General features: G+C 31.5%; 1 protein-coding gene across 4 annotated transcripts in view; it reads left to right on the top strand.

Annotated features, from left to right (window-relative positions):
- The window catches only part of LOC114328011 (NPC intracellular cholesterol transporter 1), a 121,650-nt gene that overhangs the window by 42,232 nt on the left and 62,937 nt on the right, over window positions 1–16,481 (top strand). For 2 of the 4 annotated variants that reach the window (XM_050653805.1, XM_050653827.1), the window contains exons 2-4: window positions 9,201–9,395; window positions 11,085–11,348; window positions 12,878–13,066. In XM_050653805.1, the coding sequence (XP_050509762.1) occupies window positions 9,201–9,395; window positions 11,085–11,348; window positions 12,878–13,066 (648 nt within the window). Of the gene's footprint in view, window positions 1–4,607; window positions 4,746–5,805; window positions 5,855–9,200; window positions 9,396–11,084; window positions 11,349–12,877; window positions 13,067–16,481 lie in introns of those variants that run through there. The other 2 variants (XM_050653812.1, XM_050653821.1) reach the window with 2 other exon arrangements.

Here is a 16,481-nt window from a genome sequence, read left to right as displayed (position 1 = left end):
AAACATTTTTTTGTATTTCTTGGGTAATTCTAAGCAAAAAATGTTCTTACAAGTTTTTTCGTAGGATGCATAGTTTTCGAGATAAACGCAGTGGAACTTTCAAAAAATCGAAAAATTGAAATTTTTGAACGCGAATAACTTTTGATTAAAAAATAAAATAGCAATTTTGCTGAGAGCATTTGAAAGTTTAAATCAAATTATACCGGTTTTAATTATTTGCATTGCTAAAAATTATTTTTTTTATTATTAAACAAAGATATTTGTTTATAAGCCAAAAAATTGTTTATAAGTTTAAAACATTGCTGAGGCCCCTTAAATAATCCGATTTTAATTATGTAAAGTGTATTAGATAGGTAGAAGAGCACCTCTTTATATGTAAAAAAATTAGCCAACTTCTAAATGGTCTACTTTTTGTTCAGAAAGATTTTAAAAAATTTGAACTTTTTTAAAAACATTTAGATTGCAAATTTATTATGCAAAATCTGTTAGGTCGATTTTAATGAAATTTAGTACACGGTTTAAGTATGTTACAAAGAATTTCCTAAGCGAATTAATAAGGTTCTAAGTGCCACCAAATTGGTTAAAAACATTGAATAACAACAGGCGTATTTTTCCCCCTTATTTTGTATTTATTGCTATATTGCAGAAAAGGTAATACATTAAGACATTTTTGACCAGCCGTATATCATACAAAATTCAATTATCTTTATTTTATTTCTCTACGACTTTGTTCCAAAACGAATCGTTTTAAAGTTAAAAGCAAAGAAAGCAGAAAAAAATGACGTTTTTCGAAATTTTTAAATATTTTAATTTTTTTATTAATGTTCCGGGCATATTTGAGAAGGAGCATAAGTCAATTATTATTACTGAAGGTGTCACCTAACTTTATCTGCAAAAATCCGAATGCCACCTCTCACATCCAAAAATAGACGTTTTTTCACAGATCCTTACTGGTCTAACAAGAGACTAGGACATTGTCCTTGATATGGTAATTTAAATATAACTTAAAAATAAAATGTTTCGTAATAAAAGGTTGTTTTTTAGAAATATGACAAAAAATTGTGTAAAAGGTATTATTCTTCGGAGAATAAGCACCAACAATATTGTACAAAAATACCTCAAAACATTTTGCAATAGTTTGTTATTAAAGAGAAAAACGTACAGCCAATGTATCAGCTACATTTTTTTTTTCTTAAACTTTTGTTTACTTACATGTTTGCTGACCTGGAATTCTATTTTTAGTAAACAGATGAATAAATAACAAACATGAACAACTATGTTAAAAGCTTAAAAACTCTGCTATAAAATATTGAATACATACATTAATTCTACTTGCATAGCCTCTTTGATAAGGGGTAGAGACCCCGAAACACGGTGTCAGAGGATGGCAAGAGACTCGAATTGAATCAAAACGAAAACGATTATTTTCTTTTCTTATTAATTTAAAAGTACATACTTAAATGAATTAACAATTCGAAGTGTTATTCCGGAGAAATAAAACCTCTAATGAGACCAAATTTCTGGTTAGGCCTTTGTGAGTTCTATTGCTTGCAAACCAAGCGAATGCTGAATAAAAGATTATTTTAAAAAATTCCAGAATCCCCAGAATTTTATTTACATATTTGTTTAATTTTTTCGTTTTAATAATTTAAGTTATTTAATTATTTTTGAAAATTATCTTTTTCAAATAATGTACAATTTTATTTATTTTATCAATCCAGAAAGGATTTAAAAAAGGGATTGTAATAAAATGAATCTGAGAAAAGGTGCGATGAATTATCATTTATTTATGAAAAATAAAATCATTTTTACTCAATTAATTACTCATAATCTTCTTCACTGATGTACTTGCATCGTTTTCATCATCAAATAGTATGTGTTTTTTTATTTATTTGTAATAATTTAGTGATTTAGAAAACTAGTTTTGGTATTAAAAACTTTGGTGATTTAGAAAAAGCACATTTTCATCTACTTAATATTTTTATTGCTTTTTATTTATGTTCAACCAAGATGCACAGCAACGTGAACTTGAAAATAAATTCAACAAATTGATATTTTAAAACAACACAATATTTTTAACCTTACAAATAATATTATAAAATTTTAAATATAAATATCATACAAACATTCTAAAATGTAAATCCAAAATGTAAATCCAAAATTTTCCGCACGCGTATTAATTTAGATATGTTAATATGGCCTTAAAGTAATTATAATACATGTAATAAACTAATATTTAGATATTATTTACTAATTTATTTCAAATATATCTTATTGTGTTCCTGTTTTAATGAAATTAACGCGACAATTCGATAAAATAAAATTATTTTGACATAATATTCGAAAGTCAAATCGGTAGACAATAACAGTCGTTTTGAATCATCGTCATGAAAACCAAGATCGTCGTCATGCTAACTACAGTTGAGTCCGCGAGTCTTTACCCGTGCGTCATTAATACCTGGTGAGATAAAACACATACTTTTATTTAGCATCATTCTCTTCCACGCATGAAATTAATGACAAACCACCTGCCGCCTGTTAATTAAGTAAAAACACATGTTATTTTTATGAACGATTTAGACTCAGTCTATTGAAAAGAGATAGGTACAAAGAAAGATGATTGGGGATGTCTTCACATATTTTAAGTACAATTTCTGACGTTTTGGTTTGTTTATTTTGTGGTTGTCAGTTTGTTGAATTTTTTGCTGTTATTTTGTCGAATTTTTGCATTTTGAAGTTTTTTATAGTATACAAACAGTTGTTTTCACAACTAATTTTATATTGGAGTTAGAAATTTTGTGATAAGTTTATGTTATTTTAAGATAAATTTTGACGACGTACAAAGCTAACCTCATTGTTGACACAGTTGAATGCTTGTGTTTAAGGTTCCGCCAAAGTGAATAAAATAAAAAAAAGAAAACATATTATTTATTCTTTTTATAAATTGTTTATTTATTTATTAATCAATGATAATAAAATAATTTATTAAGCTACTTCAAATGTAGCTGTAATTATGCACCAAAATTTTAAAGCAAAACTTAAATTTGATATTCTATTTATTTGATAACGTCAAATTTTATAATAACCCGTGATCGGAATAATATCCATTTGCCGTTGCGTTTAGTAAATTTCCGACTTATTTTGTATGCTTTAAATGATGACGCACGGGTAAAGACTCGCGGACTCAACTGTAATTATATTGAAAGTTTGGTTTTGACAACCTTTGTCAAAGAATTAATTTGTGTATGTATTTTTATATTAATTAAATTAATTGATTAAGATTTGGTAATTTTTTAAAAACTCTTAGAAAAAATATTGTTTCTAACTCTTGCAGAAAGTCTCTTTTCCGCACTCGACTGCTTGCCGAACTCCCGCTTCGCGTCGTTCGGCAAACTGCAGTCGCGTGCGGAAAAGAATGACTTTCTGCACTTGTTAGGAAAATAACTATATTGCCCCCAAAAACTATATTATTTGTTTATCTTTACCTAGACATATTTTTCTAAATTATATTATTTCTAATTTGCTATCCAATTTCATTCATATTAGAATTGAGGTTTTTTTATACATTTTGTATTTTTCGTGAATTTTTATGTTTTGTAATTATCCCAAAGTATTGATGAAAAAATTATTTAATTCAAAAATGTGAAATTTTTTATGTGCGCACCCATCCAATAGGTAACACAAATAATAGTATAAGCTGTTACAAAATGGGCTATATCTCAAAAACTACAAAAGCTATAATAAATTTGTCAAATTATTGAGATAAAGTCATGCCAATAATAGTTTCCTATATAATTTTTTTTCATTATTTTACGAAATACTTATTCCCAAATTTCATTCCTGATTTGTTTTTTTTTGTTTTATTTTGTTTTTCTGTAAATTGTCAATATAAATGAGCCAGACTAAATAAATTATTAGAAGAATTTTTTTACTTACCAACAACATTTTTGTTTATTTTAGTAGTATTTTGTATTTTGACAACGAACCCCGATTTGGGCTTCGAAACGTTAATAAACTCATTTTTTTGGTAAAATTGTGGCTTATTTCCCATTGAAAATAGTTGTTTTTTTTTGTTGAAGAATAAACATTTTCATTCGCAAATAACTCGAAAAGTATTGACTTAGTTAAAAACTGTATAAAACAAAAGTTCTTAAAATATATAGAACAAAAGTAGTTAAAAAGAATTAGTCAATTTATCGATTTCCGGACTTATTTTGAACGTATGTTTTTCACTCCCGAGAAGAGGTGGCTGAGGGTGAACGTAAAGTAGAGGGTAAAAGGAACCAAAATCCAGATTTTCATACAATTCGGTGGTGAAACTGAAAATTATACGGTATCGTCGTATTTCACGTCCATTTGCTGGGCTAAAAACATTTACAAAAACACGTTATTTTGAGTGCTAGTTAAAGTAATTAAGATTTAATCGTAAATGACTCCAAAAAATTTAAGTTGTTATCAGCATGCCATTACCTTAAATTACTACTATCTGACGCGTGCACCATTTTATCTTTTCAATATAAGAGACATGTTTTATCTTTCAATATAAGAGATATGTGGCTTGACACTGTTTTCAGACACACAATTTTAGTCAATACAATAAACTACTCCAAGAAATTAACGCACCACCTTAAAAATGGGTCATTTTTTATGTGTCGAATTTCCTAAGCCTGCTGTCCGATGTAAGTGATTTTTTTAACATGTTATAGTCTCATTGTCTCATGTTATCATCAAAATTGTTAGACAAGGTAAATTATCACTGTTTATTCTAAATAAGATTCTTTGGGACATTCTAAATAAAATAAGTTTCTTGACATTTTTCCCAAAAGTTAATATTTAAAGTTATAAGCAATTTAAAATCCGAAAAATGACAAAAAAAAACCACATTTTTGCATTTTAAATCGCTTATAACTTTAAAACTAGTAACTTTTGAGAAAAATGTCAAGAAACTTATTTTATTTAGAATGTCCCAAAGAATCTAGAAAAAATATTTTTCGGGGGAAAATAGGAGATTTTTGAAATAGAGCGCGCCGCACCGGCCAAAAAATCGGATGGACATGCATAATTAACAATTAAAAAACTACGGTCTAAATTGAAGTTAGACCCGATCACTCTTCGGAATCTTGAAAAGGAATGTTTAAACTTTAATCGAAGTTATTGGCACCCTTACAAATACTAATTTAAGTATGAGTTTTTAAGCCTCGAAAATGCGTATTTATTTAAAAAAATTGTTTAAACAATTTCTGCCCAAAAATTCCGTCCGGTACCACTCAGATTTATTTAAAGGGGACATTTTTGAATATGAATTCGCAGAGAAACCGAATTATAAATGTTTTTCAGACGGGAGCGATCTCACCACATGGACTATTAGGAAATTCGAGATATCAAAAATGACTCATTTTTAAGGTGATGCGTTAATTTCTTGGAGAAGTAGTGTAGTTTATTGAAAAGTTACATTTAAAGAGAGTACAGCAGGCATCTCTACCGGTTTCGGGGCTTCTTAGCCCCTCATCCAGAGATACATCTTCTCTCTGACGGAACCAGGATAATACTCCGCGTGCAGTCACGGATTGCAACGAACGAAATGGCAGAGATGCCTTCGTTGCAATCCGTGACTGCTCTCGGTGTATTATCTTGGCTTATTCAGAGAGAACAGCGTATGTATATCCTGATGTGGTGCTAGGAAGCCCCGAAACCGGTAGAGTTACTTGCTGTACTCTCTGATTGAACTAGAATGTGATACGACTGCAGTTTCGAGTTACAACGAAATTGAAAATGTTTATTAATTTTTAAACATTTTTACAATGATGTCTTCATCTTTGCTCTGAACTTCATGGTGACTGGTGACCGTGCTTGTGTGAGACAGCAGGAACAGACGAGTCTGTTGCCAAATAACCTTCGAGTTTATCTACAAAACTGACCTTCTCATTAATATTTCATGGAACGATTAATTTGTCAGTTTCCAGTCCAAACACTTGACCAACCTTTGTATTACCTATACATATATAGGCCTGGATCCCGAGTAAAAAAAAGTTTATTAATAGCAAGCTGAAAATTTGTTAATAGCTTAACGGTGTCTAAAAAAAAATAGTCGGACAAACTTTGATGTATGGGAACACTGGAACAGCGGAAGTTTTAATTGTGGAACGTGATTTTAATTGTGGAACTTGTCATCCTGACAGGTTTATGATTATGAAAACTAGTAGGTTGTTTTTAAGTGTATCCAATAGCAACCTTTATACAGTGCATTCATAAAGTGTGGAAACAGTCTATTATCTCATGACTTAATTATTTTCAGAGTTAAAGCTCTGACAGGTCGATTTTTATTTTTAAATTATGATTTTTTGACGTATATCCCATAATAGTGACGTCATCGATTTGGGCTGATGACGTCATGATGATGATTTTTAAAATGGGAATAGAGGTCGTGTGGTAGCTCATTTCAAAGGTGATTCAATTCTCTATTCAGTAATATAAACATTAACATCATTATTTACACCGGGTGGCCAAACAATTTTTTAAATTAAATTAATTGCTGCAAAAAAAGAATATATGTAATTTATTTAACTCAAAATACATTTTACTGCTGTCAGAAAAGAGAAATAAATTGTTTATTTTACAAATAAACATTGCTTTTCGCTTAAATTAAATGTTCAAACTGTCAAGAGGCAGGTGTGTGGCTGTTTGACTTTTAATTTAACGAAAAGCATTGTATATTTATGAAATAAACATTTTTTTATACTATGTGGTATCAGTAAAATGTATTTTGAATTAAATAAATTACATACATTCTTCTTTTTGAGTCAATTATTTTAACTCAAAAATTATTTTTTGGCCACGCTGTATATATAATGTTTATATTACTGAATAGAGAATTGAATCACCTTTCAAATGAGCTACCACATGACCCCTATTCCCATTTAAAAAAACTATCGACGTCGTCACACCCAAATCGATGACGTCACTATTATGTACTATACGTCAAAAAATCATAATTTTAAAATAAAAATCGACCTGTCAGAGCTTTAACTCTGAAAATAATTAAGTCATGAGATAATAGACCGTTTCCATACTTTATGAATGCACTGTATAAATGCAAAAATGTTTGTCTTACAAATATGTTCGGCATTTTAATAAGTCCGACACGTAGAACATGTCAAATGACAGGAATTATGAAAGGTGATAAATATCAGTCTGATTTTTGCATGAGAGTTTAATGAAATGGTAACAAATCAATTGGAAATTCTGCCCGACAAAATACATGGAACGTTTTCGTAGTCCGACGTCCGAAAGCTGTAACCTGTTCCACAATTAAAACTTCCCCTGTTCCAGTGTTCCCGTACATCAAGGTTTGTCGGACTAGACACCGTTAAACTATTAACAAATTTTCAGCTTGCTATTAATAAACTTTTTTTTGGTACGCGGGATCCAGGCCTAATAGCAAAAATATAAAATATAAAAAGGCAAAATGTACAATACATTCGCCGAACATCACTAATGTTGTCGTTAAGACGAATTTCGTTTATGGTAATAAACAAAATATGTTTATTACTTTATCAAACTTTGTAAATGATACGTTTCTTGGCTTAATTATCTAAAAAAACTGGTTGTTAAAAAATTCATAATGGTTAACTACAATATAATTACAAACCTCGTCAGACGATGTGGAATGCAAAGTTCACTAACATAACATCCAATATCCAATCACATTTATTTTTAAGTAATTATTCAACAATTAATTAATGGGATTAAATAATATATTAAACAAAGTCGATCAATCAAAGGAATACATGTATAAAACTTACAAAAACGTTTATTAAATGGTGTGAAGTGGTACATACAATATAATAAATTCGTTACTTGGTAAAATGGCGACTTTAATGAAAAATCCCGAAATAAGTCGATTTTTACTTTTAAATTCGTTTTAATATGACCCGTATGCGCGCCAATGGCGAGTATAAGTTCTTAATTTTATGTCAAAAAATCCGCAATAACTACCTCTTAAAACCCACCAAATTTCATTTGCGTATCTCAACCGGTTTTTGAGCAACGAATAAATCGTCAGTTTGTAAGAAACATTTCAACACCCCCTATCTCGGAAACGATGCATTTGCGGACATACGTTTATAAAGCAAACTGTCATTATTTTATCATGCAGAATTACCCCTTAAAGTTTTCCATACTTATTTAAAAACACCCTGTATTGATGAAAAATTTGGCTAGTTGTTAAAGTACCTAACTTTTTGAAGATATTCTTCTTTAGCGGCGAATCGATTGAGGGTAAAATTGTACATTTACCGCGCGCCTGCGCACACTGACAGTATGTAGTTCATTGCTAATCTTTCAAGATAGGTATGTATGTATCTGTAACCGTGCAAATAAGTCATTAAAAGAATATATTAGTGGTTTTAGGAAATGTATTATTTATTATAATTCTTGTGTTTTTGGATTAATAAAATATTATGTAAGCATAACATTTTTACACTATATGTCGCCGTGTTGTGTAATTATATCCGAAACTTACATATTTATTTCTAGTGCCTCCATGGAGTAGTTAGAAATGCGTTAGCACTGAGATTGGAAGGTTGCGGGTTCAATTCCCGGGCAATTCATATTTTTTTGTATTTTTGGTTGTTTTAATAAAAAGTTTTTGAAAGTGGTAGATAAGAAAGTTAGTTTGATTTTTAAATAAAATACAAATAACCTTTTAAGTATATTTACTTCGTTTAAATTACCTATTATATAATAGAAGAATATCTTCTTACGTGCGTACATAGTACACACACATTCTTTTTTATTATCCAACATAAGCGAATGAATTAAAAAACAGAATATTAAGAAAACATGGGGCTATAGTTGGGTTTCAATTTCAGCATTTTATAGATGCTAGAATATTCCACAGTGTGATACGAACTTTGACAAAAAAAACACCGTTTGACGGGTTGTTGGTACACCCGGTATACAATGACAATTTACCTGTTTAGCAACAATATTATTACAGCGATATTGTTAACCAATAAGGCTATAACATATTAAAAAATCACTTAAATCGGACAACAGGTTTAGGAAATTCGAGACATCAAAAATTACTCATTTTTAAGGTGGCGGTGCATTAATTTCTTGCAGAAGTGTATAATTATCTAATTCACTTGTCGAGGAGTGTATATTAAATAGTTAAATAAAATGTCTTTATTTTTTTACAGGCCGATGAAGCTAGTCAAGATGCAGGTGGTCACTGTATATGGTACGGCGTCTGCTATACAGACGAAGACGGCTTAAGTAAAAATTGTGTATATAATGGTACGGCTAAGCCACTTAATGATACAGACGCCATTAGTATACTTAAAAGAAGATGTCCATATATTTCGCCAGACGCCACTTGCTGCGACGCCGAGCAGGTAAGCATAATGTCATGATTTTTTCATTTTCTTCAAAATTTAGAATGTTAAAAGGCGACACTTCGTAACGGTGACTATTCGTAACTAGCACAATTCGTAACGGTATAATGCGTAATGTCAAAATTGAACATTCTGTTTATTTTTGTTAACGTGGTATAACGATCGGATGGACAAGAGGTCATGAAAGCTGAACCAGAAGGATCAGGACGATATTATCCTTAGATGGAACAAGGAATGAAGGAAGTGGTTAAAGAATTTAAATATCTAGGAGCAACAATCACAAATGACAACAAATTAGAGCGAGAAGTTGAAACGAGAATAATGGCAGGAAACAGATCTTTCTTTGCAATGCAACATCTAATGAAGTCAAAACTTCTTTCACGAGGTGCAAAAATCCAGATATATAAGACCATAATGCGACCAGCAGGCGCGTATGGAAGCGAAACATGCACGCTAACAAAAAGAGAATTAAATAAATTGCTGGTGTGGGAACGTAAAATCCTTCGAATGATATATGGCCCTTGCAGAGATAGCGTGACAAACGAATGGAGGCGCAGATACAATAACGAGCTAGAGTTTCTATTCGGAAAAGAAAATCTAGTCAGATATATAAAGGCCAATAGACTCAGATGGGCAGGGTATGTGATAAGCAGTAACGACAATCACCTTATAAACAATGTGTTCTGGGAAAGGTCAGATGGAAGAAGATCTGTTGGGCGGCCTAGAAAAAGGTGGAAAGATGCAGTCAAAGAAGATCTAGATAAAATGGGAGTGCGACAATGAGAATTAGTGGCACAGGACCGACACACATGGAAGGCAATAGTAAACGCGGCAAAGACTCACGAAGAGTTGTAGCGCCATTGATGATGATGATGATGATGGACAAGGAATTACCGAAGATGGAAATGTCCAATCATTTACATTTGCGATACGATGGTCACGTTGCTCAGTCTGAAGAGATGTAGGCGTGGTTCTTTGGGTTGGGCTTATGTTGCAATAAAAGGTGGAAAAGGAATAAATAATAATATGCAAATAGGGCTAATGAAACGATAATAGACAAAAGATGGATAGATAACAATTAATTGATGGTTTGACACTTGGACTCAAAGAAAACGAGAAATACATAACATACAACAAAAAAAATGGGCGCCATCAAATTTTAACCAATTAAATTTACAAAGGAACAATTAACGACACATAACACAACGACAGAAAAATTAACAACACTGCTACGACAAAACACAACTACCAGTCTTGAGGTGATAGTGTGACTGAATGTACCATTAGAAGAAAACTGACAGAAAGACATTTGAGGGCTTTCCGTCCAGCTCGCGTCTCACAGCTGCCCCCACAACACCGTAGAGCTAGACTTGGTAGCGCGCGAGAATATGCTGACAGGACAGTGGTGGAATGGAAGAACATACTGTTCTCAGGTGAGAGCAGAATAGCCCTAATAAATCCAGATTGAAGCGTGTCTACAGTCTACAGGGCTTAAACTCGAAAGATTTGGTCCGTGCACTGTAACCGAAACAGTCGCTTACCGAGAAGGGTCACCTAACTTTTAGCTTGTATAATTTTTTTTTGTAAGAAGAATGTCTCTCGAATTATTTCTTGTTTTTCATCCGATCCCAGAGATTTCAAAATACTTATTTAAAAAAAGTGTATCAAAATCATTTTTTTCTCTTGTAGCTCCAACTCCTGGACAGCAATCTCCAACAAGCCCAGTCTCTGCTGAGCAGATGCCCCTCCTGTATGAACAACTTCGTGAAGACGTTTTGTCACTTTACCTGTTCCCCAACACAATCCAAATTCATGCATGTCAATACCACAGAACTAAATCCAGAAACGAATAAAACGTACATCACAGATGTGGATGTATACTTGGATAACACCTATATGGAGGGTGCTTACAATTCCTGCAAGGAAGTCAGTGTACCAGTGACTGGAGGAAAGGTGAGTTAAATACTTGTACTGCTTGAAAAATAGGTCATGAATACAATACATGTTTTTTGACGTTTAATCTAAAAGTGTCATATTAATAACTACAAATAATGCCCTGAACAAAATTAGTTATATGCTTAGTGCCAACAAGAAATAATGTACACTTGAGTCCAGGTTTCTTTACCCGTGCGTCATTAATACCTGGCGAGATAAAACACATACTTTTTATCTAGCATCATTCTCTTCCACGCATGAAACTAAAGACAAACCAGCTACCGTCTGTTATTAAGTAAAGACACAAGACACATGTTATTTTTATGAAAGTTCTACATCGAAAAGAGATATGCACAATAAAGACTTTTATGGCGTTTTCAGATTTTAAGTAGGTACAATTTGTTTGACGTTTCTGGTTTGTTTACTTGTCACTGTCAATTTGTTGAATTTTTGGTGTTTTTGTCCTGTTTTTGCATTTAGAAGTTATTTATATTACACAAACTGTTGTTTTCACAACTAATTTTATATTGGAGTTTGAACTTGTATGGTAAGTGTATTCTATTTTTCCATTAATTTACCTAGGGGCCGTCCATTACTCACGTGAGGCTCGAAAGGGGGGAGGGGTCTAGAAAAAATCACGAAATGTCACAATACACGTAATATAGAGGGTCTTAAACCTCACAATGTACCGCCAAGGGGAGGGGGTGTCAAAAATTGCAAAAAAAATCACGTGATTAATGGACGGCCCCATACAAAGTTAACCTCATTCACAGTTAAGGAATGGTTTTGTTTAAGTTTCCGTAAAATGAAATAGATAACAAAAAGAAAATATTTTATTGTCAAATATTTATATTATAACAAATATTTAATTACACTAATGTCATCAAAAGAATTTATTAAGCTACTTCAAATGTAGCTGTAATTATGCACCAAAATTTTAAAGCAAAACTAACATTTTACATACTATTTATTTGATAACGTCAAATTTTTTAATATAATCCGTGATCGAAGCAGTATCCACTGTATGTCACTTGCTGTTGCGTGGAATAGACTTTCGACTTATTTCGTATGCTTTAAATGATTACGCACGGGCAAATAATCATGGACTCAACTGTATAAAAACAAATAATATATTTAAATATTTAATAAAATTTGCTACGTATAGGTAAAAATTAATTGAAAGATCGTTTTTGAACACACCCATGATGTTGAAAAGAAGCTAAATTTAACGTACCTTAGTTTAGTACCTCATTTCTATTTCAGTACTTAAATTGCAACGTTAGGACTACCACAGATAGTTGGGGAATCAGTTAATGTAAAACACTAAAATTTCTACTTACTATAGGGATTCTAACGTTACACATTGGCGCCACACGTTGCGCGCACGTACAATTAAATCATCTTTTTAATCTAAGAAAAAACAAGAACTACACATCTACAAAAAACCATTGTTATATGCATGCGTTCTAAAGTAACAAAAAAGAAAGTTCAACATAAATATAAAAATAAATAGACTTTAACAGTTACTATTTTTTTTGTTTTGGCAGGTAATGAACCTTATGTGTGGCCAATATGGCGCCGAAAAGTGTAATCCTCTGAGATGGTACCACACTTTAGGAGACTATCCAAATACACCGGGTGTACCGTTCCACATTGATTTCATCAACGCTACTGGTCCTACCAATGGATACACGCCTCTGACTGCCGATATAATTCCTTGCAGCAAGTCTGTAGATGTAAGTTTTCTTTTCTCAAAAATCCACGAGGAAAATAAAATTCCTGTAGCTGGCTGTATACCATAACCATAAATCACAAAAATACAGGATCCTTCGTAAAAGGTATATTTAAAAGACCCTAAATAAGGGTTACATTAAATCACATAAGTATAAGCTAATTAGATAAGAAAAATTATTTAAAAAGTTGACTACGGTTAAAAAATGCAAGAGGATACTTACAAAAATAGCATGCCTGAGCCACCAAAATGTTTTGGGTAAAAACCCTTTAAATGTTGAAAGTTGTTGTGTTATACATACTACATATTAATAAAAATACTTAATGATGTAAATATTCCTGTATATTACCCAGGGCAACACAGGACTCTTCCCACGTGGTGTAACATATGGAAAGACACTGTTTTTATTTTAAATATCAAAATAAACTTTAAATTCTATGTCTGAAGTAACAATATAACATTTCCTAACGTTGCATTGACAGTTTGTCTTTGACATCCTTCTAAGGTCCTTTTTACGCCAGTCAATGGGAGCAAGAATAGGATATTACCTCCGAATTCTATCCTACTGCATGGATTTTAATGAAATTTTGGGCCTAGCCTCTACTTATCTCCTAATTCAAAGTCTACCCTATGCCGATGTGCGCTCTTATCTTGGGGGTGGTTCCCACCCCTTCTTAGGGATGGAAAATTTTTTGCTTAAAATTACCACGGAATTCGCTAGAGAACCTAATTCTAAGCAAAAACTGTTCTATAATTTTTTTTTTCGAAAACTCGATAGTTTTTGAGATATTCGTGGTTGAAAATTGGCCATTTTCATTGAAACATAATACGATCGGTAATCGAACGGTTTTTTGCGAATACCTTGAAAACTGTGCATCTAACTAAAAAAGAATGTGTGTGTACTTTGTACGCACGTAAGAAGTTATACTTCTACTACATATTATGTGATTTTTAAGACTATACCAAAAATTTAAAAAAATAAAAGAATAAAACGCACACAAACACATTGAAAAATGCCACAAAGAAAAAATGATTTCTGGACGATAATAATTGTTGGCAAAAATTTTAAATACGCATTTGCTGAAAAAAAAAATTATATAACAAATATACTTACAATCATAATATGCATAAAAAAATAAAACTTGCATCGGGAATTGAACCCTTGAATTTCGTGCCGCTTTGACTCGTAATCGAAGCGTAGACTCACTCGTCCAATCCCACATTATTTATCATGTGGAAAAATACGGTAACTGAACGTTTTACTGTTTGACAATTGTTTTGAAAATTATGTAGTTTCAATTTTGTGGAAGAAAATATAAAAATATAACAAAACAGTAAGAAAACAATATATTAGATGAAGATTGGTAGAACTTTTGTTGGTAATCAAATTAAGTATGTAAATCAAAGCATTACATACCTACTAGATAAATAAATCTACGCCAAAAAATCATAATTTAAAAATAAAAATCGAACCTAATTTGGGATTTCTCTCTAAAATCCGCATTCTTGAGAAAATAAATGTATGTATTTCAACCTAATCCAAATGTATAATTACAATATGATTATAATAAAAACTAGGTACTTACCAAATTAGAATGAGTTTTCCTTGTCCAAAATAGTCCAAAAGTCCAAAAATATAGATATATGAAAACTATTTAAAAAGGCAGTATAACTATTAACTAACTTTTGTTTGTTGTTTCTTTTCACACAAATTTTAAAACGCAACAACCATAAATAATCTAACTACAGCTGTGCCACAGCCACCATATTGAATAATTTTTGACATGTCATTTGAACATCCAATCAGAACAAAGTTATAATGCGCATGCGCCCGGTCGCTAGGTTTTCCCATATAAAAATTTACCCTCTATCGCCGGTAAAGAAGTATAACTTCAAAAAACTGTATTAAACATTTTTGTAGGTTATAAAAAAAACAAAGATACACTTGCCTTCAGAAATCTTCTAGTTATAATACAAAAAGAGATATGGTAGGTGAAAATAGTTTGTTTTTTGGTACATTCTCAAATTGGTGTATTCAACTTGAAATAACAGAGAAACGGTCGATTTTAGGTGTATAATGCTACTAATACCTTTTGTAGTGCTTGAAAAGACCTTTAAAATGAGCTATATTAAAGGTCCATTATATTAAAACTAAGCGGGATATGCTGCAAACAAAATTGATAGCTAATGTATTTTAAGAAAAAATGAGAAGTAATTTTAACCCCCATCCACCAAAATATAAATGCATCGTTTTCCTTCCACAATACCTTTTATTATAGTGTTATTTCTATGTTCAAAAAGTTGGACGGGTTTAAAATGAATGGTTTAAAATGATAAGAGCTACAGTAGTGAAAAATAAAAAGGAAATTTTTATCTGAAAAAGCCCTACATTTTTGTGTGGTATCTTTTTTTCGTATCTCTTATCTTTTTCGAGTTACATGGAGGAAAAGGAAGATTTTTAAGAAAATTTAAAAATGCACTCTATAATTTGATCTTATTTTTTTCAAAAACCATTCATTTTAATCCAGTTCCACTTTTTGAACATAGAAATAACACTATAATAAAAAGTATTGCAGAAGGAAAACTATGTTTTTAAATTCTGATGGATGAGAGGTTAAATATACTTCTCATTTCTTCTTAAAATACATTAGTCATCAACTTTTTTGCAGAATATCTCGCTTACTTTGAATGTAATCGACATTTAGTATTGCTCATTTTAAAGGGTTTTTCAAGCACTACAAAACTTATTAGTATCATTATACACCTAAAATCGACAGTTTCTCTGTTATTTCAAGTTGAATACACCGATTTGAGCATGCAGCAAAAAAACAAACTCTTCTTACCTACCATATCCCTCTTTGAATTTTAACTAGAAGATTTATGAAGGAACGAATCTCTTTGTTTTTTATAACCTACAGAAATATTTTATATAGTTTTTTTGTTAGATGCATAGCTTTTAAGGTATTCGCAAAAATCCTTCCGAAAAGGTGTCATTTTTCAATGAATATGGCCAATTTTCAACTACGAATAACTCAAAAAGTATTGAGTTTTCAAAAAATAATTATAGAACCGTGTTTGCTTAAAATTAGGTTCTCTAGCCTCTTCCGTAGCTATTTTAACCAAAACATTTTTCATCCCCGAGAAGGGGTGGAAACCACCCCCAAGATAAAAGCGCACATCGGCATAGGGTAGACTTTGTTTCCTAAGCTATTCCCTACTTACTGTGAAAATATTAAGTAAATCGATGTAGTAGGATGGAATTCGGAGCCAAATACCCTCATTGACTGCCCTATTTGTATTCAGTTGGCCATTGAACTTCAATATGTGAGGTTTTAATCCTCAAATTCCAACCATGTGGGAAGAGCCTGTGTTGCCCTGGGTAATATCCAGGTATATTTGCAACATCATTAAGTATTTTT

Source organism: Diabrotica virgifera, chromosome 1 (genome assembly GCF_917563875.1).
Source record: "Diabrotica virgifera virgifera chromosome 1, PGI_DIABVI_V3a".
Lineage (NCBI taxonomy): Eukaryota > Metazoa > Arthropoda > Insecta > Coleoptera > Chrysomelidae > Diabrotica > Diabrotica virgifera.
The sequence above is the reverse complement of the archived record's forward strand: the minus strand, read 5'-3'. Positions and strand labels throughout refer to the sequence as shown.